This window comes from Mobula hypostoma, chromosome 3 (assembly GCF_963921235.1).
Source record: "Mobula hypostoma chromosome 3, sMobHyp1.1, whole genome shotgun sequence".
Classification (NCBI taxonomy): Eukaryota; Metazoa; Chordata; class Chondrichthyes; order Myliobatiformes; family Myliobatidae; genus Mobula; species Mobula hypostoma.
This window is the reverse complement of record NC_086099.1, coordinates 229,552,367-229,574,155: the sequence shown is the minus strand read 5'-3', so window position 1 is coordinate 229,574,155 and position 21,789 is coordinate 229,552,367. Positions and strand designations below refer to the sequence as shown.

Genomic DNA, 21,789 nt, shown 5'->3' with positions numbered 1-21,789 from the left:
AGAGGCGCACCGCTTCCAGGGTCTCGTTACCTCGGGTGGCGTGTGTCCTGCCTTAGCGAACCTATCCCTTTTTATCCCCCTGCTGGGGTATCGCCTGTCCATCACTTCAAACAGTTCAGGGTTCAAAGCGGGGAGCCGCTCCAGACAGCTCTCTCTCTCCCACGTCCCTTCATTACACATCTCCAGACGCTGCTCCATTGTTCCTTATCTCTCCTTCCCCTGAGGGCAGGTGGCAGACCACTTGCTGATGTCACTGATGCTAACCTAGGCCAGCAAACATCTTAATTTTATGTGTATTCTCGTTACAGAGGTCATGAGTTAAGGATGAAAAGTTAAATATTTAAGGCGAACCTAAGGGTGAACTTCTTCATGCAGAGGCGGGTGAGAGTGCCAGCGGAAATGGTGGATTCGGATTCGATTTGAACATTTATGATACATGTGGATAGGTACATGGATGGTCCGGGTACAGATCGATAGGACTAGGCAGATTAATAGTTGTACACGGGGGTAAGGGGTGGTTTCTATGATGTAGTGTTCTACAACAATGTGACCCTGCCTGTGAATTTATTACAAAGTTCAAACCTAATTCAGCAGTGAGTTGAATTAGTTTCAATGTCCTGTATAAACCTTTTTCATTGTTCCTGAACTGATAAGTCTATTTGCTGCGCCTGCCGCATTTCATGTATCTACTATATTTTGTCTGGCTGTGTCCATGATGCTTTTGTTAAGTTGATCGTATCTTGTGCGAATCTTACATTTCCTTAGTATTTCCCTCAGCATTTTACTTGTCTTTCTTACTCTGTTATAGATTTTATACACCATTAGGCGGTCTATTTCTGCTCTTACCGTTCCAATTTTGTTTGGTGATCTCTTCTGCCTTTTGGTATTTCATCTCATTGCTCGCTTTTGAGTTTCTATTATTGAGTGCCTCCATTGTGTAGCCTTTACAGCACGCTGCTGTTACTGCTGCACCGTGTGCAACTGGGCGCAATTCTCCAAATGCTTCAAGTTTGCCTAAATGCTGTGGTAATGAGCATTCTTACGTAGGAGGGTGATCAGCCAGAGGTCGTGGTCCATGCAGATCCCAATGGCAAGGGTCGGAAAAGTGACAAGACTCTACAAAAAGGAGTTCAGGGAGTTCGGTGCTAAATTAAAGGGCGGGACCTCCAGGGTTGTGATCTCAGATTTCTATATGCGCTACATGCTATTCTGTCCAAAAAAAATCATAAAATTTAACACGTGGCTATAGAGTTGGTGCAGGAGAGAGTGCATCGTATGTTTAGATCAATCGGCCCACTTCCAAATAAGAGGGACCTATACTAAAGTTTTATCTCACTGTTATATAATTTTTTATGTTTATCTGTTACTCCTCTCCCTCCTTCTGTCCTAGGTCGTGTTATTCTAAGCGCGCTGGAGGGTACATACTGCTTTCTAAAATTTTTCATTTCAGCTTTTTTTTTTGTAACTTTTTTTCAGATCGGTTTCCGACCAAGATTCTATTAAAAAATGCGTTTTCCATTGGTGTTGATATCCAAGATATTTATGTTTCATATTTATCCGTCAGTTGTATTGTACCCTGCTGCTCTGTTGTTCTGTATTCTATTGCACCTTTCTTTATGTTTAATGCTCAGCATTTATCTCGTCCAAAGTTCATGTTTATATCTTTGGAAAATAGCTCTACCATTTGAATTAATTGCTTTAGCTTTACTGATGAAGTAGCATATAATTTTGAACCGTCCATGTAAAGGTATATAATTTGTTTCGTTGTTAATGATATGATGCCCAATTTTCGTCTGATTCAGTAGAGGGCGGGTTAAAGCTAAACAGAACCATAATAGGCTTAGATTGTTTCCCGGGAAAATGCCTGTTTTTTTTTAAATTTCGGTGGGGTTCTTTTTCGGTTGTTAATAGATAAGATGGTTATATTACGCCAATGTTTCCACAGATATTGAAAGATTTTCACCTATTGGGTGTAGTTTATAAATGGTAAGAACTTCTATTAACCGTGAGTGCGGGACAGAATCAAATGCTTTTTGGTAATCAATATAACAACTTGAAAGATTTCTGCTTTTCCGCCGGACTTGACTGAGACTTACAGGTCTATTACCAGTTGTTCTGTACATCCTTTCATATCCTTAAGGCATCCTGTCTGCTCTTCTGCAAGTATATTGTGGTTATCTAAGTGAGTGGTGATAGATGTAATTGCATGATGTTACAATTTTATATCTAGTTTGTAAACAAATAATAGGACGATATTTTGATGGATCATTTATGAATTCTCCTTTAAGTAAGGGATATATTTTACGTTCTGTCAGGACTTTTAAGGAAATTATTGTTATGTATTAATAGGTATAGATGAAGGCAAGTAAATTTTTTGCCTATAGTTAAGAATATTATCACAGCCAGTATTTTTCCATTTATATTTATAACCTCTTTTAACACATCCATTGTAACTTCAGGTATTAGCATTTCATCAATAGTATCTGTGCATTCTATTTGGTCACTAATCCAGCTTGCTTCCTGAGTGTGCGTCACCGTGTTTGACCAGATATTGGACCAAAAGTGTATTATCTCTGTTTTTGTTGGTGACATTTTGGCGCATCTAATTTAGTTTCAGTGTCCTATATGAACCGTTTTCATTGTTTCTGGATTGATAATTCTGCTTTCTTCGTCTGGTGCTCTTCATGTATCTATTTTTATGCACCGAGCTTTTGTTTTCTGCATTATTATCATTTTTAAATATTTTTCTCAGCTTAAGCTGATACTATTATTTAATTTTTTCACGCGCTGTTGTCTTTTTTCACATTGGTTTTGTGCCCGTCTCTGCTCTCTGCCCTATAATTGACTATTTTGTGTTTGTTTATATTTACTGTGAATGCCCGCAAAGTGAATCTCAGAGTAGTGAACGGTGACATATATGCACTTTGATTACACACTTACTTGGACTTTGAATGGTTACGGTAGTGAATCTGTGGCGGCCACGTCATTGAGTATTTTCAAGTCGAAGTTTCAGAAGTCACGCTGCATTTTCGGACCCAAGAGCATAGGGTCACACAGGGACTTGGAAGAGTTAAGCAAAACTAAGAATTTTATTTCTGAAAGATACAAATCTAAACAGAAGAATTGCAAGGTCTCAGGTAACTCGAAATAACTCGGCCAGAACTTCGTAAGGCAAAGATCAAGATGAACGAACAAACGACGGGTTAGCACTACCCCTTTAAATACACTCCAAGACACGAAAGAATCTGTGCCCAATTGATAAAACCCCAGACTAATTACAAGCTAATAACTCTTATTAAAGATTAAAGTCCAGGGGTACTTGCATGGACACCTGCAAAGTCTCGCAGAATTGATTGGAAGTACCCAAGGACAATAGCAACTTAAAAGAAAACTAGAGAAGACTATAGCTCTAACATATAAAATGCCCGAAGCGCAATAATACAGCTAGTTATAATTAATAAAATGCAGAAAATATAAAACAGAAATCAAACAGCAAAAAATCTCTGAGCCCTCAGTATACTCTAGCAACGACCGGAAGTCGTGACATGATAAGTAGTAAAGACGTCAAAGGTTATGGGGAAAACAGGAGACTGGAGTTGGGAGGGCTACTATATCGGGCATGATGGAAAGGCGGAGCAGATTCCATTGATCGAATGATCTAATACTGCTCCTACGTCTTATGTTCGTATCCCTTGCGGATCTATTGCTGCCTTCGTCTCTTGGCAAAACCCTGTCAGAAGCCTTACAAACATCCAAAGACATCACGCCTGCTCCCTGCCTTCCTGAGAATACTGTACTTAGGTACTTGAGACGCCGTTGCTCCCGCATAAATCCACTATCTCGCCTGTAGCTACTGGTTTTTCAATTGAAGATATATCTGGTCACATAGATTTGTTTTCCATTAACTGTTTTACCACTGATATAAGACTAACTGGTCTCGACTTTTCTGGATGATCTCTACTGACATTTTTTTTTAAAGAAGGGACCGGCAATTGTTGTCCTAACTACATTGGGGCGGCATAGTAACCTAGTGGTTCGCGAAACGCTATTACGGAGTATGCGACCCGGTATCAGTTCTACCTGTATCTGTAAGAAGTTTGGACGTTCTCCTTGTGACCACGTGTATTTTCTCTGGGCGCTCTGGTTTTCTTGCACGTTCCAAAGACGTACGGGTTAGGAGGTTAATTGCGCACTTTGCTGTAATTGGGCGGTGCTTGTTAGTCAGACCGTGCTGCATCTCTAAATAAAATAAAATAAAAACAAGTAAAATTCGCTAGGGAGGGACCTAACGATCACCGATCTTCCTTAACTTCATTCGCGGATAAGTCCTGCCATGGTCATTGTGTTTCAAGGACGTGGCTGGGGACGAACCCAAGAGCAGGACGCAGGCACAGAGACAGGGTCGTGAGGCGATAGCGCATCCGCGAACGTGGAACAGGTATTCAGGAGAATCTTTACACGGACACAAGGTCTAAGTAGATTATCCAGGGAATGGTGCGGAGCTTATAACTGACAGTCCTAAGGAATCAAGAAACGAGGTTTGCACACACTAGAATAGACCAACGAACTGGCGAAATGTGACAGTGACGCCAGGATTCTTATCCTCAGTTACCTGATGGAAGGCAGGTGTGCTGTAATTAATGAAAACTGAGAACAATCAGACGAGGGGATTAAGACCTAATCAAGGAGATAATAGCAAGATGGGGCATTGCCGGACGGGACCATGACACATTGTATGCATTACGTTTCGTGTCATTGTTCCTTTCCTTTGGTTATGGGTCTTCCTGGGCACTATTACTGTGCTTGAAACTTGGAAATGGATGTGCCAGCCGTTCATCAGGAGATGCTGGCGGTGACATGTAGTGGGCAGAAAAGTCCATCGCGGCGTACTGATACTTCAGAACCAGCACTGGGAGTACAGCAGAGACTCAGGCGGCGTCTTCTCACCACTCGATTTCCATCTCTTTCAGCTGTGGTACCGTCTATTCAATTACTGGAAAGACAGTGACCTTCCACTGCCCTCCCACTCCAATTCGATATGTCTATATCACCATCCCAGGGCATCGGAGAATCCTCGCCCTGTGTGAGGTTGAGGTCTTTGGTGTTCGAGTCCCTTCATTATCGCATCCAGGTATGTTTGAATCTCCGCTCAGTCTCCAATTGCACACACTTTTACATCTCCAATCTGATGGCGATCCTAAGAACATAGAACATAGAATAGTACAGCACAGTACAGGCCCTTGGGCCCACAATGTTGTGCCGACCCTCAAATCCTCCCTCCCTTATAAGCCCCCACCTTAAATTCCTCCATATACCTGTCTAGTAGTCTCTTAAACTTCACTAGTGTATCGGCCTCCACCACTGACTCAGGCAGTGTATTCCACGCACCAACCACTCTCTGAGTACAAAACCTTCGTCTAATATCCCCCTTGAACTTTCCACCCCTTACCTTAAAGCCATGTCCTCTTGTATTGAGCAGTGGTGCCCTGGGAAAGAGGCGCTGGCTATTCACTCTATCTATTCCTCTTATTATCTTGTACACCTCTATCATGTCTCCTCTCATCCTCCTTCTCTCCAAACAGTAAAGCCCTAGCTCCCTTAATCGCTGATCATAATGCATACTTTCTAAACCAAGCAGCATCCTGGTAAATCTCCTCTGTACCCTTTCCAATGCTTCCACATCCTTCCTATAGTGAGGTGGACAGAACTGGACACAGTACTCCAAATGTGGCCTAACCAGAGTTTTATAGAGCTGCATCATTACATCGCGACTCTTAAACACTATCCCTCGACTTATGAACGCTAACACACCATAAGCTTTCTTAACTATCCTTTCTTGTCCACCTGTGAGACAACTTTCAGGGATCTGTGGACATGTACCCCCAGATCCCTCTGCTCCTCCACACTACCAAGTATCCTGCCATTTACTTTGTACTCTGCCTTGGAGTTTGCCCTTCCAAAGTGTACCACCTCACACTTCTCCGGGTTGAACTCCATATGCCACTTCTCAGCCCACTTCTGCATCCTATCAATGTCTCTCTGCAACCTTTGACAATCCTCCACACTATCTACAACACCACCAACCTTTGTGCGTCTGCAAACTTGCCAACCCACCCTTCTATCCCCACATCCAGGTTGTTAATAAAAATCACGAAAAATAGAGGTCCCAGAGCAGATCCTTGTGGGACACCACTAGTCACGATCCTCCAATCTGAATGTACTCCCTCCACCACCACCCTCTGCCTTCTGCAGGCAAGCCAATTCTGATTCCACCTGGCCAAACTTCCCTGGATCCCATGCTTCTAAATTTCTGAATAAGCCTACCGTGTGGAACCTTGTCAAGTGCCTTACTAAAATCCATATAGATCACATCCACTGCACTACCCTCATCTATATGCCTGGTCACCTCCTCAAAGAACTCTATCAGGCTTGTTAGACACGATCTGCCCTTCACAAAGCCATGCTGACTGTCCCTGATCAGACCATGATTCTCTAAATGCCTATAGATCCTATCTCTAAGTACCTTTTCCAATAGCTTTCCCACCACAGACGTAAGGCTCACTGGTCTATAATTACCCGGACTATCCCTACTACCTTTTTTGAACAAAGGAACAACACTCGCCTCCCTCCGATCCTCCGATCCTCCGGTACCATTCCCGTGGACAACGAGGACATAAAGATCCTAGCCAGAGGCTCACCAATCTCTTCCCTCGCCTCGTGGAGCAGCCTAGGGAATATTCCGTCAGTCCTAATGTATTTTAACAACTCCAACACCTCCTCTCCCTTAATATCAACATGCTCCAGAACATCAACCTCACTCATATTGTCCTCACCATCATCAAGTTCCCTCTCATTGGTGAATACCGAAGAGAAGTATTCATTGAGGACCTCTCTCACTTCCACAGCCTCCAGGCACATCTTCCCATCTTTATCTCTAATCGGTCCTACCTTCACTCCTGTCATCCTTTTTTTCTTCACATAATTGAAGAATGCCTTAGGGTTTTCATTTACCCTACTCGCCAAGGCCTTCTCATGCCCCCTTCTTACTCTTCTCAGCCCCTTCTTAAGCTCCTTTCTTGCTTCCCTATATTCCTCAATAGACCCATCTGATCCTTGGTTCCTAAACCTCATGTATGCTGCCTTCTTCCACCTGACTAGATTTTCCACCTCAGTTGTCACCAATGGTTCCTTCACCCTACCATTCTTTATCTTCCTCACCGGGACAAAATTATCCCTAACATCCTGCAGGGCATCCCTAAACATCGACCACAAGTCCATAGTATATTTCCCTGCAAAAACTTCATCCCAATTCACACCCGCAAGTTCTAGCCTTATAGCCTCATAATTTGCCCTTCATCAATTAAAAATTTTCGTGTCCTCTCTGATTCTATCCTTTTCCATGATAATGCTAAAGGCCAGGGAGCAGTGATCACTGTCCCCCAGATGCTCACCCACTGAGAGATCTGTGACCTGACCTGGTTCATTACGTAGTACTAGATCTAGTATGGCATTCCCCCTGGTCGGCCTGTCCACATACTGTGACAGGAATCCATCCTGGACACACTTAACAAATTCTGCCCCATCTAAGCCCTTGGAACTAATCAGGTGCCAATCAATATTAGAAAAGTTAAAGTCACCCATGATAACAACCCTGTTATTTTTGCACCTTTCCAAAATCTGCCTCCCAATCTGCTCCTCTGTATCTCTGCTGCTACCAGGGGGCCTATAGAATACCCCCAGTAGAGTAACTGCTCCCTTCCTGTTCCTGACTGCCACCCATACTGACTCAAAAGAGGAACCTGCTACATTACCCACCCTTTCTGTAGCTGTAATAGTATCCCTGACCAGTAATGCCACCCCTCCTCCCCTTCTACCGCCCTCTCTATCCCTTTCAAAGCACTGAAATCCAGGAATTTCCTGTTGCAGTCTCCGATGCAAAATGCATTTAAAAAACGCTATTTCACTTATGCAATGCACCCCTTCCCTCCGCTGGCCTACAGGACACCCTTGGGCAAGGTGCTGCACCTCTTTAGCCTCCCGATCAGAGTTATTTGACGCCATAGGAGCAAACGGTGAGTATGAGCGGCTGGTGCGTATCACAAGCCCTGGTTATACGACGACTGAAGCCAGACAGGCAATCTCTGAAGAATGTCGACAATGGATTGTGTCACCCGTCTTGTGAAGGTACTGCCCAGTAGAAGGTAAAGGCAAACTACTTCTGCAGAAAAAAAATGCCGAAAACAATCATGGTCAACTACAATGCAGTTCAGGTCATATGACACAGCACATAATGATGATGATGACGAATATACTGTTGATCAGCATTAACTGTTGCCGTGCAGAAGAATCTGTGTCAAATATCTCAGCAGAAATATGATTTTACAATACGAACACTGTCGTGAAATTTGATGTTTTTCCGACAGACGAAGGCAGTCCAGCATGGCATCACACATATAATATATAGAACATGCTTACATATATACACTGTAGGTGTAAAGACAACGGTCTGTCCTTAGTGTGATATGAGGAACTGCTGCGTGGGCTTGCTTGCAGCAACTTGGCTCCAGGAATGGATCCCATTCACGAGCATTCTTAAGGCCATGCCACTGATGTACTTGTGCAAATATTACTTTGTCAGTCTATGTGATATTGGAACTATGTGTGCTGTGTGTTTCACACTTTAGTCCCGGAGAAACGCTGTATCATTCAGCTCTAAGCCTGTAGACGATTGACTGACAGGTAAACTTGGACTAATCTTGAACTTGAACTGTGTGTGTGTGTGTGTGTACAGAGAGAGAGATTCACACGAGCCGTGTACATTTCTCGCTCTTTATCTTTCTTTTTGCAACACACACACACACACACACTCATACACACCCAAAACACACACACATACACACACACGCGCATACACAGGCACACACAGACAGCCTCATACACACACCCACACACACACATACACAAACAGGCACACAAAAACACACACGCACGCACACACAAAGACACACACGCACGCACACACAAAGACACACGTGCGCGCGCACACACAAACACACGCGCGCGCGCACACACACACACACACACACACACACACACACACACACACACACACACACACACACACACAAATATGCAAAGGAAATCCAGTCTCCAAATTGGAACAAAATGATGGGAATCGTCAATATTCCGCCTTACCAAGAGCCATGACCTCCGACAATGGGAACATGCACAACATGAGGTGCATTAACGGAAACTCCATACTAACCTGGAAATGTATAGTGACAGCTTCTTTATCACTGACGTCAGCTGCTGTTTTACGCAGTTGCTGACTTGGCCGATGAGGAGTGATTGAGCGATGAACAGTGAAATGAAACTTCTTCGTAAATGATTTTATTTTTTTTTCTGTCCAGCAATAAATATCGCGATCAAGGGAACCGCGGTTCAATCCAGTGTGGAATACAAGGCAATCGCATCCCGAGCTCTTGACGGCAACAAAAACGGAGTCTTTTGTACGCAAACAAAGCTAAGCCAAGACCCCTGGTGGAGACTCGATTTGAAGAAAACCTACGCCGTGTCAACGGTGAAAATCACCAACAGAGTGGACTGCTGCTCGGATCGGATCAAAGACGCCAGAATCCTCATCGGGTCCTCACTGAATAACAACGGCAATTCCAATAATCTGTAAGTATTCAGCGGTAAAAGCTATGAACGTTCATGCAAGGCCGATGCTCCGGAATATCCATTCTTCACGAAGTACTGAAAGTATCAATTGAGAATTCAAAACCAAATCTCAAAGGTAGGAAATCTTTCAATCAAGGGACTTCACTCGGAGGAGGAGAAAAGAATGAAATAGGTCAGAAGGACGAGAAAAACAGAGCTTAAATGAGGATTTGAAGCTTTTGATTGACTGAACATTTTCAAGTGCAAGGCAGTGGCTATGTTAGGGCGTCTAGCACATAATTCTCCGTAATTTCACCATCGTCAACAGGATACCACCACCAATTACATCTCCCCCTTCCCCTCCCCCCGACCCCCACTTTCTGCTTTCCACTCGGATCGCTCCCTACGCTGCTCCTTTTCCCATTTGTCTCTACTCACTGATCTCCACCTGGCACTTATTCTTACATCTGGAACAAATGCTACACCTTCCTCTACATCTCATCCCTCACTGCCATCCAGGGCTCCAAACAATCCTTCCAGGTAAGGTGACCTTTCACCTGTGAGTCTGCTGGTGACATTTGCTGTATCCGGAGCTTCCGGCGTAGCCTCCTGTATGTCGGTGCGACCTGATATTGATTGGGAGGCCGTTCAACCGAACATCTACGCTCCATCCACCGGACAAAGCGGCATCTCCCAGTGGCCACTCATTTCAATTCTACTCCCCATTATCGTTCCGACATGCTAGTCTACTGCCGTGATGAGATCACAGTCCGGTTGGAGGAGCACGACTTTATCTTCGATCTGGGTCACCTCCAACCTGATGGCATGAACATCAATTTCTCGACCTCCTGATAATGCCCCGCCCCCCATTTCACTATTCTGCATTCCCATTTTCCTCTCTCACCTCACTTACCCATCACCTCCCTCTGGTGCTCCTGCCCCTTCCCTTTCCTCCGTGGCCTCCTGTCCTCTCCTATCAGATTCCTCCTTCTCCATTTCTTTATCTCTTTCAACAATCGACTTCCCGGCTCTTTACCACTCCCCACCCCCTCCGGTTTCACCTACCACCCACTACCTTGTATTCCTTCCTGCACTTCCCCCAACATCTTACTCTGACCTCATCTATTCTCTCCTGTCGTGATGAGGGGTTTCGGTCCGAAACCGCGACTGCTTCCTCTTTTCCGCAGATGGTGCCTGGCCTGCTGAGTTTCTCCAGCATTTTGTCTGTATCGACTGTGTTTGGGCGCAAAGTTGATAGATGAGGAAACATATCTGAAAGCACAGAGATCTTGGGGAAAAAATGGGAAACTTTGAAAGAGATTAGCATAGGTTAGGCATTGCCGTAAAGAATAGGTGCAGCAGGGTAGCTTTACGTCAGCGTGGAAAAAGCCAGAGGTGAGGACTTCGGCTGCCAAGTTCTGTTTCTCACATTCCGTGGTACCGGTCACTGCTCCATAAATATGAGTTTCAACCCTAGTTTAGCAAAGGGTATGATTAAAGTCAGAGAATTAACCACATCTGCTTAATACCAATTAAATTAGGCTCAGTAACGATATAAACCAAAGATCCTAACTGTGGTCATAACAGATCCTAGCTCCGAGGTTCTGCAGGGAAGAAACTAACATTGCCCGTCGGATTTAATTCATAGAGTCATACACCACTGATGTAGGCCCAGTCTGCGTCTTTGACGCCCGGCAAAAAAAAAGGAAGTGTATATATATACCAGCCAGGCAATATTTCACAGGCCTAGATAGAAGTGATGTGGGGAGGATATTTCCTATAGTGGGGGAGTCTAAAACCAGAGGGCACAGTCCTTTTAGAACTGAGATCAGGAGGAATTTCATTAGCCAAGGGAAGGAGAATTTGTGGAATTCATTGCCACAGACAGCTGTGGAAGCTAAGTCATTGGGTATATTTAAACTGGAGGTAGATAAACTCTTGATTAGTAAGGGCATCAAAGGTTTTGGGGAGACGGCAGGAAAATAAGGTTGAGAGGGATTATAGATTGGCCAGAATTGAATGACGGAGCACACTCGATTGGCCGGATGGCCTGATACCGCTCCGAGGTCTTATAGTCTTCCGGTCAATATTAGAATTCCTCCTGTACCTCAGGCAGGGCGTGATAACATGGTTTTTTTGAGGCACATAAATCCTACTAGCAACTACCGGCGATACAGCAACACCTGTTCATGGTGAGCAGAGACGTGAGAGGAGCAGCGACCGTAGCCGCGCTTCGAGTGTGAAACGCGTTTGAGAGCATTGTCGAATTCCGCGTAAACCCGGAGCGCTGTTGACGACCTCCGGCAACCGTCCCACCCTTGACCCCCCAGCGTCAGGAAGGAGACACAGGGGCATGTTATGTCTGCCAGACTTTCTTCCCCTTCAGGCTGTGAAACAAATGAATATCCGTGTCACCACCGAGGTCTCGTTACCCAGATAGCGAGCCGTTTACTGTTCTGTGTCCTGTTTACCTTTGCTGCATACGACGTGCATTTTGAAATATATTTTATGAACTTACTAATTATAATATTTTATTTGATATACTGTCTGTAATGCATTATTTGCAGTTGAACCGTGGCCCGGTGTACGTTGTTTCATTTGGCTGTAAACTTGAACATGAATTCATCTCTTTCAGGTGTGCCACTGTTCAAACAGTAAAGCAAAGTTACACCTATATTTGTGAAGGATTTATCGGTCGATATGTGAACATCATGGTCCCGGGACCTAACAGAATTCTCACTCTGTGCGAGGTTGAGGTATTTGGTACGAGGCTTATGACGGTAGAAGACACAGGTAGGCTCAAATCCGCACTCTAGCCCTCGCTGTACCTACCATAACGGCTTCGCTCCGGAAGTACTGGCTGAGAAGCCGACTCTTATCCCTCTCCCCCACCCCCACCCCACCCCTCACGATTAAACTGGTTGCATTTCTCATCTCTTTAGTTATTTAACCCAGTGAAGAGCAGGCCTGTGACCTAACTCTTATTGATCAGTGTGTCTCTGGATTGTGTGCTGGTTTGGGGGCTTGGCCTCTTTTGTCGGTCGTGTTCGTTCTGTAGATCGCGTTCGTCTGCGGCTCCACTGCGCGATATGAGAAAATGCTACAGACTGTTATCGCAGAAACATGACTCCAGGGCAACATCCATGTACCATCAATGCACGGGCTACGACACTCAGGAACTCAGACTGTATTGTTAATTTTATACCCGCATGTTTCTCTGCTATGATAATTAATTGTGCTGTGCAGTGTTCTGTGCCTGTTGGTTCATTCGCCCCAGAGGAAAGCTGTTGTCTTTGGCGTTATTCCTTTGTAGGGCTGAATGACAATTAAACCTGAACTTGAATTTGAATTCATTTGTCGCCCAACAGTAAACCTGGCGTCTCTGGGAAAAGCCATCCAATCCAGCACGGACGAGAATGGAGAAGCTGCTCGCGCCATTGACGGGAGGAAAAGCGCGGACGCGAATGAGAGGTCGTGCACGCGCGCAGGGCCGTCCATAAACCCCTGGTGGATGCTCAATTTGGGTGATACCTACATCGTGGCAACGGTGAGAATCACCAACAGGCAAGACTGCTGTTCGGAACGACTCGTGGGATCCGAAGTCCGTATCAAGACGGTCAAAAAGCTCAATCCAAACTCCGACAAGCTGTAGGTATTCAGCAGCACTGGCTGCATATCTTAGACCGTAAGACCATAACTCATAGGACTAGAATTAAGCCTTTCCGTCCATTAAGTCTGCTCCGCCATTCCATGATGACTCATCGCCATTCTCCTGCTTTGACTCCGTAACCTTTGATGCCTTTAGTAAGGTATCAAGCTTCGTGCTTAATATACCCAATGTCTTGGCCTCCACAGCCGTCTGCGGCAGTGAGTTCCACAGCCGGAGGCGGTTGCTCTACAAATTCCATTTTTCTTGATGCTTCGAAGAATTCGCTGAAAATGGAATTGGCTGCGGTGACGCATTGTTTACATTACTGGACTGAACCCTCATGCTCGAAGTTCTGGCCCACAGGAGAACATCACTGATCCTGACTGCACATGATAAACCAGTAGAGTAAACCCCTTATGAGAGACATGCGCCCAACATCGGTTCGGCTGGGGGAGCTAATTAAGTTCAAGGAATTTAAAAAAAATCCCGCTTTGCAATGATAAAGTACTCCCAGCAATGACCTGGATGATATCAGCAGAATCCACCATGCGCTTTAAATTGAAGAAGATAACATCAGATGTATCAATAATACAGTGCAGGACAGTAAATGAAATTCCAGAGCCACGAGACAGAAGCTGGCCAACATTAATTGGAAGGGAACACTAGCAGGGTTAACAGCAGAACAGCAATAGCTGGAGTTTCGGAAAGCGATTCGGAAGGCGGGAGATTTATACATTCCAAAGATAACGAAATATTCTGGAGGGAGGATGAGGCTTTCGTGGCTGACTGGAGAAGTAAAAGTCAGCATATAGCGAATACAAATAATGTAGTAGAAAGTAGCGGGGAGTTAGAGGATGGGACAGCTTCCAAAAAAAACAGCTAGTCCTCTTCCTGCACGCTCACTCAGTTTCCTTAGGAAGGTCTACTCTATGCTGATTCACAGCAGTGCCATTGTCTTCTCATTTCTTGATGATCCATTTCTTGATCCGGGTGCTCCGGTTTCCTGCCACATTCCAATCACGGGCGGGTTAGAGTTAGGGAGTTGTGAGCATGCTATGCTCGTGCCAGAAGCATGGCGAAACTTGAGGACTGCCCTCGGCATATTCTCGGATAATTCTGGCGTTGACTGAAATAACACATTTCACCGCATATTTCCATATATCGATATCCTTGTGAAAAATAAAACTAATCATAAGAAATCATAATCTTAAATACTGCGTAGATAATGCAGGAATGTTATTAACAACAGTATGTGTTTTGTTTTCTTTTGTTCGTGAAGCGTGTTTTATAGAGGCATTGATCATGTGGATAGTCCGAGGCTTTTTCCCAGGGTTGAAATAGCTAACACGAGAGGGCATAGTTTTAATGTGCTTCGAAGAAGGTACAGTGGGAACGTCAGGGGTAATGTTTTTACGCAGAGAGTGGTGATTGTGTGGAATGGGCTGCCGGTGACGGTGGTGGAGGCGGATATACTCGGGTCTTTTACGAGACCCCTGGATAGGTACACGGACCTCAGAAAAATAGAGAGCAATGGGTAACCCTAGGTAATTTCTGAAGTAAGTACATGTTCTGCACAGCATTGTGGGCCGAAAGGCCTGCATTGTGTTGGAGGTTTACTATGTTTCTATGTTTCACTTAAGAGTGGTCCAAGGGATATTCACTGACATGGAAATTTACGTGTATCCATCTTCCGACTTGTGTTCTTGAGCAACACACATAAAAGTTGCCGGTGAACGCAGCAGGCCAGGCGGCATCTCCAGGAAGAGGTACAGTCGACGTTTCGGGCCGAGGCCCTTTGTCAGGACTAACTGAAGGAAGAGCTAGTAAGAGATTTGAAAGTGGGAGGGGGAGCGGGAGATCCAAAATAATAGGAGAAGACAGGAGGGGGAGGGATGGAGCCAAGAGCTGGACAGGTGATTGGCAAAGGGGATATGAGAGGATCATGGGACAGGAGGCCTAGGGAGAAAGAAAAGGGGGAGGGGGGAAGCCCAGAGGATGGGCAAGGGTATAGTGAGAGGGACAGAGGGAAAAAAGGGAGAGAGAGAAAAAGAATGTGTGTATATAAATAAATAATGGATGGGATACGAGGGGGAAGTGGGGCATTAGCGGAAGTTAGAGAAGTCGATGTTCATGCCATCAGGTTGGAGGCTACCCAGACGGAATATAAGGTGTTGTTCCTCCAACCTGAGTGTGGCTTCATCTTTACAGTAGAGGAGGCCGTGGATAGACATATCAGAATGGAAATGGGACGTGGAATTAAAATGTGTGGCCACTAGGAGATCCTACTTTCTCTGGCGGACAGAGCGTAGGTGTTCAGCAAAGCGATCTCCCAGTCTGCGTCGGGTCTCGCCAATATATAGAAGGCCACATCGGGAGCACCGGACGCAGTATATCACCCCAGCCGACTCACAGGTGAAGTGTCGCCTCACCTGGAAGGACTGTCTGGGGCCATGAATGGTAGTGAGGGAGGAAGTGTAAGGGTATGTGTAGCACTTGTTCCGTTTACAAGAAGAAGTGCCAGGAGGGAGATCGGTGGGGACAGATGGGGGGGACGAATGGACAAGGGAGTCGCGTAGGGAGCGATCGCTGCGGGAAGGAGAATGGGGAGGAGGGAAAGATATGCTTAGTGGTGGGATCCCGTTGGCGGTGGCGGAAGTTACGGAGAATAATATGTTGGACCTGGAGGCTGGTGGGGTGGTAGGTGAGGACCAGGGAACCCTATTCCTAATGGGGTGGCGGGAGGATGGAGTGAGAGCAGATGTACGTGAAATGGGGGAGATGCGTTTGAGAGCAGAGTTGATGGTGGAGGAAGGGAAGCCCCTTTCTTTAAAAAAGGAGGACATCTCCCTCGTCCTGGAATGAAAAGCCTCATCTTGAGAGCAGATGCGGTGGAGATGGAGGAATTGCGAGAAGGGGATGGCATTTTTGCAAGAGACAGGGTCAGAAGAGGAATAGTCCTGATAGCTGTGAGAGTCAGTAGGCTTATAGTAGACATCAGTGGATAAGCTGTCTCCAGAGACAGAGACAGAAAGATCTTGAAGGAGGAGGGAGGTGTCGGAAATGAACCAGGTAAACTTGAGTGCAGGGTGAAAGTTGGAGGCAAAGTTAATAAAGTCAACGAGTTCTGCATGCGTGCAGGAAACAGCACCAATGCAGTCGTCGATGTAGCGAAGGAAAAGTCGGGGACAGATATCAGAACAGGCACGGAACATAGATTGTTCCACAAACCCAACAAAAAGGCAGGCATAGCTAGGACCCATACGGGTGCCCATGGCTACACATTTAGTTTGGAGGAAGTGGGAGGAGCCAAAGGAGAAATTATTAAGAGTAAAGACTAATTCTTCTAGACGGAGCAGAGCGGTGGTAGAGGGGAACTGATTAGGTCTGGAATCCAAAAAGAAGAGGACAGCTTTGAGATCTTCCTGATGGGGGATGGATATATATAGGGACTGGACATCTATGGTGAAAATAAAGCGGTGGGGGCCAGGGAACTTAAAATCATCGAAAAGTTTAAGAGCGTGAGAAGTGTCACGAACATAGGTCGGAAGGGATTGAACAAGGGGTGATAAAACAGTGTCGAGGTATGCAGAAACGAGTTCGGTGGGGCAGGAGCAAGCTGAGACAATAGGTCGGCCAGGACAGGCAGGTTTGTGGATCTTGGGTAGGAAGTAGAAACGGGAAGTGCGGGGTGTGGGAACTATAAGGTTGGTAGCAGTGGATGGGAGATCCCCTGAGCGGATAAAGTCGGTGATGGTGTGGGAGACAATGGTCTGGTGCTCCTTAGTGGGGTCACGATCGAGGGGTAAATAAGAGGAGGTATCCGCGAGTTGTCGCTGTGCCTCGGCAAGGTAGAGGTCAGTGCACCAGACTACAACAGCACCCTGCCTATTGACGGGTTTTATAGTAAGGTTAGGATTAGTGCGGAGGGAGTGGAGAGCAGAGCGTTCGGAAGGAGTGAGGTTGGAATGGGAACAAGGTGCGGTGAAGTCGAGACGGTTGATGTCCCGTCGGCAGTTAGCAATAAAGAGATCCAGAGCAGGCAGAAAACCAGAGCAGGGTGTCCACGAACAGCAGGAGGGTTGAAGACGGGAGAAGGGGTCATCGGTGGGGGTGGGAGAGTCCTTCCCGAAGAAGTAGGCTCGAAGACGGAGCCGGAGGAAGAAGAGTTCCGCGTCATGGCGAACGCGGAACTCGCTGAGGTGTGGGCGAAGGGGGACAAAGGTGAGGCCCTTACTGAGGACAGAGCGTTCTGGCTCAGACAGTTGAAGGTTGGAGGGGATGGTAAAGACCCGGCACGGATGAGAAGTGGGATCAGTCAGGGGAGGGGGAGGGAGGCTGTTGGTGTCAGTGGAGAGGGGAAGATTGGGGTGAGAGGAAGATGGAGCCGCTGAGTGCCCAGGAGTAGCTGATGGAATGTGAGGGAGACGGGGTTGTGGAGTGGTGGTGGGGGAAGGGGAGACGGGAGTCACAATAGCAGCACGTAAAGACCCGGCCTAGAGTTCAAGGCTGGAGTCGCATTTGGTGGTTGCGCAATCGCTTTGAAGGTGTCCATGGTCGTTGCTGGAGTCCGGGTTTTGAATATGGCCTGGGGTGCTGCAGCCAGCGAGATCAATGTCAGGGGCTGCAATCTGAAGTTCATGTTGAATCCCTGGGGTGCTGTGTTTCTCGAGACCGTTTTTCTGGAGGCTTGGAGTGTTTTTTGCCTTCATGGTGTAGCTTTTGCGAGGATACTGTCTCATCAGCAGTTGGACCTTCCAGAAGCAGGTTTATTTTTTGCTACAATCAATTGAAATACGTTGACTGCACACAGGTCTCTAAAAACAGATCTCCATCCAACTAATTATGTGACTTATCCAACCAGTTGACTGCACCAGTGATGATTTGGTGCGTCATATTAAAGGGAGTGGGGAATGAATACTTATGCAACAAATAATTTTGTGTTTATATTTGTAATTAATTTAAGTCACTGCGTTAAGATCTGTTTTTATTTTGACACAAAAGAGTATTTTTCTGTTGATCGGTGTCAAAAAAAGCCGAATTAAAAACATTGTGATTCAATGTTGTAAAACAATCAAACATGAAAACTTCCAGCGGGGGAGGGTGGGTGAATAATTTTTATAGGCCATGTGTTTGCATTAATAAACGGCTGTACAGTCGTGTGTTATAAACTGACCAACAGTGTATATCTCAATAGATATAACAAACAGACCGTTATTTCTCTTGTGGCTATAACCCATTTTTATCAAATTTTCCTTGTGGGAAAGACGTCAGTCTCATTTCTATGTAACCTCAGACGCTTTCCTCTGGTAATTTTGCGCTAAGCAGGACCCTTCCCTATATGGTCACTCCTTGAAAGTGACTCAGTACCGTATGGTCATTCACGACAACTAAGTCTGCCTTCCAGCGCTCGACATCAAGGAGTTAAGTTTCAGATGAACGTATTATCTCAGATTCTGGCTTCTCACGATGGGGTTTCTATCTCTTTCAGCTGTGGAATTGTACGAACCATTTCTTCAACGTTTACCTTCAGCTGTCACAATTTTATGGGCCAATACGTATTGATCAGCATCCCGGGATTTAACAGGATCCTCACTCTGTGCGAGGTTGAGGTCTTTGGCTGGAAGGACAACAGGTCGGTCAGTAATAAAGTGAAACATTGGTCATTGGGTCACTGCTTGCGAGATGAATGATGCTGGGAAGGAAATTTGCGAATATATTGGGTAGTGTAACGATTAGCCTAACGATTTACAATGCTAACTACGCGGGTTTAACTTCCTTCGCGGTCTGTAAGTAGTTTATACGTTCTCCCCGTGACCACCTGCGTTTCCTCCAGCTGTTTTGGTTTCCTTCCACATCCCAGCTTTCGGGTTAATCATTGGTGTTCTTTCCAAAGACCTGTACGGGTTAGTGGGTTAATTGGCCATGAGTGCAATTAGGAGGTGCGGGCTTGTTGGGCCAGTAGGACCTGTTACCTTGCTGTATCTCTGAATAAACCACACTATCGGCAGTATCACAATGACACTGAGAAAGGAAAACATGAGCGGGACAGCCTATAGGTCCTTATGAAGTGGCCTCTTAACAGTGCAAAACACAGAGGAGAAAATACTGGCATGCACTGAAGAAACTGTCGCTGCTGATTTTAATTTGTGTGCTATACTGGAGTCATCAGATCAGCAGGATTACCAAAGAACATAATTGTCTGGAATGCAGCAGAAATTGTTCCATCGAGCATATAGAAACATAGAAACATAGAAAATAGGTGCAGGAGTAGGCCATTCGGCCCTTCGAGCCTGCACCGCCATTTATTATGATCGTGGCTGATCATCCAACTCAGAACCCCGCCCCAGCCTTCCCTCCATACCCCCTGACCCCTGTAGCCACAAGGGCCATATCTAACTCCCTCTTAAACATAGCCAATGAACTGGCCTCAACAGTTTGCTGTGGCAGAGAATTCCACAGATTCACCACTCTCTGTGTGAAGAAGTTTTTCCTAATGTCGGTCCTAAAAGGCTTCCCCTCTATCCTCAAACTTTGACCCCTCGTTCTGGACCTCCCCAACATCGGGAACAATCTTCCCGCATCTAGCCTGTCCAATCCCTTTAGGATCTTATACGTTTCAATCAGATCCCCCCTCAATCTTCTAAATTCCAACGAGTACAAGCCCAATTCATCCAGTCTTTCTTCATATGAAAGACCTGCCATCCCAGGAATCAATCTGGTGAACCTTCTTTGTACTCCCTCTATGGCAAAGATGTCTTTCCTCAGATTAGGGGACCAAAACTGCACACAATACTCCAGGTGTGGTCTCACCAAGGCCTTGTACAACTGCAGTAGTACCTCCCTGCTCCTGTACTCGAATCCTCTCGCTATAAATGCCAGCATACCGTTCGCCTTTTTCACCGCCTGCTGTACCTGCATGCCCACTTTCAATGACTGGTGTATAATGACACCCAGGTCTCGTTGCACCTCCCCTTTTCCAAACTGGCCACCATTCAGATAATAATCTGTTTTCCTATTTTTGCCACCAAAGTGGATAACTTCACATTTATCCACATTAAATTGCATCTGCCATGAGTTTGCCCACTCACCCAACCTATCCAAGTCACCCTGCATCCTCTTAGCATCCTCCTCACTGCTAACACTGCCACCCAGCTTCGTGTCATCCGCAAACTTGGAGATGCTGCATTTAATTCCCTCATCCAAGTCATTAATATATATTGTAAACAACTGGGGTCCCAGCACTGAGCCTTGCGGTACCCCACTAGTCACCGCCTGCCATTCTGAAAAGGTCCCGTTTATTCCCACTCTTTGCTTCCTGTCTGCTAACCAATTCTCCACCCACACCAATACCTTACCCCCAATACTGTGTGCTTTAAGTTTGCACACTAATCTCCTGTGTGGGACCTTGTCAAAAGCCTTTTGAAAATCTAAATATACCACATCCACTGGTTCTCCCCTATCCACTCTACTAGTTACATCCTCAAAAAATTCTATGAGATTCGTCAGACATGATTTTCCTTTCACAAATCCATGCTGACTTTGTCCGATCATTTCACCGCTTTCCAAATGTGCTGTTATCACATCCTTGATAACTGACTCCAGCAGTTTCCCCACCACCGACGTTAGGCTAACCGGCCTATAATTCCCCGGTTTCTCTCTCCCTCCTTTTTTAAAAAGTGGGGTTACATTAGCCACCCTCCAATCCTCAGGAACTAGTCCAGAATCTAACGAGTTTTGAAAAATTATCACTAATGCATCCACTATTTCTTGGGCTACCTCCTTAAGCACTCTAGGATGCATCTGGCCCTGGGGATTTATCTGCCTTCAATCCCTTCAATTTACCTAACACCACTTCCCTACTAACATGTATTTCACTCATTCCTCCATCTCACTGGACCCTCTGTCCCTTACTATTTCTGGAAGATTATTTATGTCCTCCTTAGTGAAGACAGAACCAAAGTAATTATTCAATTGGTCTGCCATGTCCTTGCTCCCCATAATCAATTCACCTGTTTCTGTCTGTAGGGGACCTACATTTGTCTTTACCAGTCTTTTCCTTTTTACATATCTATAAAAGCTTTTACAGTCCGTTTTTATGTTCTCTGCCAGTTTTCTCTCATAATCTTTTTTCCCCTTCCTAATTAAGCCCTTTGTCCTCCTCTGCTGAACTCTGAATTTTTCCCAGTCCTCAGGTGAGCCACTTTCTCTGGCTAATTTGTATGCTACTTCTTTGGAATTGATACTATCCCTAATTTATCTTGTCAGCCACGGGTGCACTACCTTCCTTGATTTATTCTTTTGCCAAACTGGGATGAACAATTGTTGTAGTTCATCCATGCAACCTTTAAATGCTTGCCATTGCATATCCACCGTCAATCCTTTAAGTGTCATTTGCCAGTCTATCTTAGCTAATTCACGTCTCATACCTTCAAAGTTACCCCTCTTAAAGTTCAGAACCTTTGTTTCTGAATTAACTACGT

At 45.5% G+C, this 21,789-nt stretch overlaps 1 protein-coding gene across 1 annotated transcript in view; it reads left to right on the top strand.

Annotated features, from left to right (window-relative positions):
- The window catches only part of LOC134343790 (uncharacterized), a 50,334-nt gene that overhangs the window by 6,217 nt on the left and 22,328 nt on the right, over positions 1–21,789 (top strand). Inside the window, exons 3-8 of the mRNA XM_063042523.1 lie at positions 4,353–4,438; positions 4,971–5,131; positions 9,411–9,681; positions 12,296–12,453; positions 13,029–13,308; positions 18,798–18,945. Of these exons, the coding sequence (XP_062898593.1) occupies positions 4,353–4,438; positions 4,971–5,131; positions 9,411–9,681; positions 12,296–12,453; positions 13,029–13,308; positions 18,798–18,945 (1,104 nt within the window). The remainder of the gene's footprint in view (positions 1–4,352; positions 4,439–4,970; positions 5,132–9,410; positions 9,682–12,295; positions 12,454–13,028; positions 13,309–18,797; positions 18,946–21,789) is intronic.